Raw genomic sequence first — 1,175 nt, 5'->3', positions numbered from 1 at the left:
CTCTTATATACACCCTGCTATAAAGATTAAAAGCATGTAGTGTTGTTGACGTCTCTTATATACACCCTGCTATGGACTGTATTTCTCAAAAAAATAATAACACAAAAAGTTAAAATTTTATGGGCTACTGATTGACGCAAAATATTATTAATATTAGTATTACTACTACTAGTAGTAGTATCACTATTAATATTATCGCTATCCCTCAGCAGAAACTTGTACGTAAATGTTTTAATATAAATCATATGATAATACTGCCTTCATTTATCTCGCAACTGTTTTAAAAAAACACTTGGACGTAAAACCGAAGATTTAGTACAGCAATCTTACCTAATAATACCGTTGAGAATAAAACACTTGTCAACATACAATTCCACATAACGAAGTATTGTTGCTATTAAACCGTTAATAACTAAATGGCAATCTCCTTGAACACGAGTCACTAGTTCGCCAGCAACACCTCGAGAAATATCGTCAAATCACTTCAGTGCTTGAACTAGGTAGGTCGACTATCGTTTTGGTTGAATGCGCACTGCAAAAGAGTCTGTTGCGTTGACCGTAAAAATTATAATTTTTCTTATAATTTTTGCAAATAACTTATTTGGTACTCAATAAAAGTTTTAATGCTATGTATTAAGAAACTAAAATATTAAAATAATTTAAATTACATTAGCGGAAGAATATATGGTAAATACTATTTAGAAGAAACAAACGTGCGCAATTAACATTGTGAGTAGGTTTAGGGGTGATGCTACGAAGTGAGTGAGTTTGTAAGTTTTCAAGAATATTTGACACAACGCAAGTATTATTCCTCATGTTAAACATATCTTAATATATCCAAAAAATATTTATCAAAAACCCTGAATGTAAACATTTAAAAAAGATTGGGTATAATACAATGTTTGATAACGAGGAACCCACTTTTTCTAAAATAGAAGTTTGGGGACGACTTAACTGGGTAATAAAAAAAAACGTTAGTTCATGAGGATGACAAAATCTTGTCGAAACATCGTACATTTATAATAGTTTTATCTTTACCCAATCAGTGAGCCAATAGGTTTCTGGCACCTTGGAGAAAATATTGTCTATTCTACTCGTTAAGGATTTTCACTTTTGGTAGTTATATTGTTGCTTTTATTAGTTATATTGTATTCTTTTAGTTTGTGAGATTGTGC

The 1,175-nt window shown here is 30.8% G+C and overlaps 1 protein-coding gene across 1 annotated transcript in view; it reads right to left on the bottom strand.

Moving 5' to 3' along the window:
* LOC106464165 (fasciclin-2-like) overlaps positions 1-463 on the bottom strand; it is a gene marked incomplete at its 3' end in the record, with an annotated part of 82,856 nt that extends 82,393 nt beyond the window's left edge. Inside the window, exon 1 of the mRNA XM_022391854.1 lies at positions 331-463. Coding sequence (XP_022247562.1) covers positions 331-379 — 49 coding nt within the window. The remainder of the gene's footprint in view (positions 1-330) is intronic.
* Positions 464-1,175: the final 712 nt, after the last annotated feature.

Source organism: Limulus polyphemus, unplaced genomic scaffold (assembly GCF_000517525.1).
Source record: "Limulus polyphemus unplaced genomic scaffold, Limulus_polyphemus-2.1.2 Scaffold1575, whole genome shotgun sequence".
NCBI classification, from domain to species: Eukaryota; Metazoa; Arthropoda; class Merostomata; order Xiphosura; family Limulidae; genus Limulus; species Limulus polyphemus.
The sequence above is the reverse complement of the archived record's forward strand: the minus strand, read 5'-3'. Positions and strand labels throughout refer to the sequence as shown.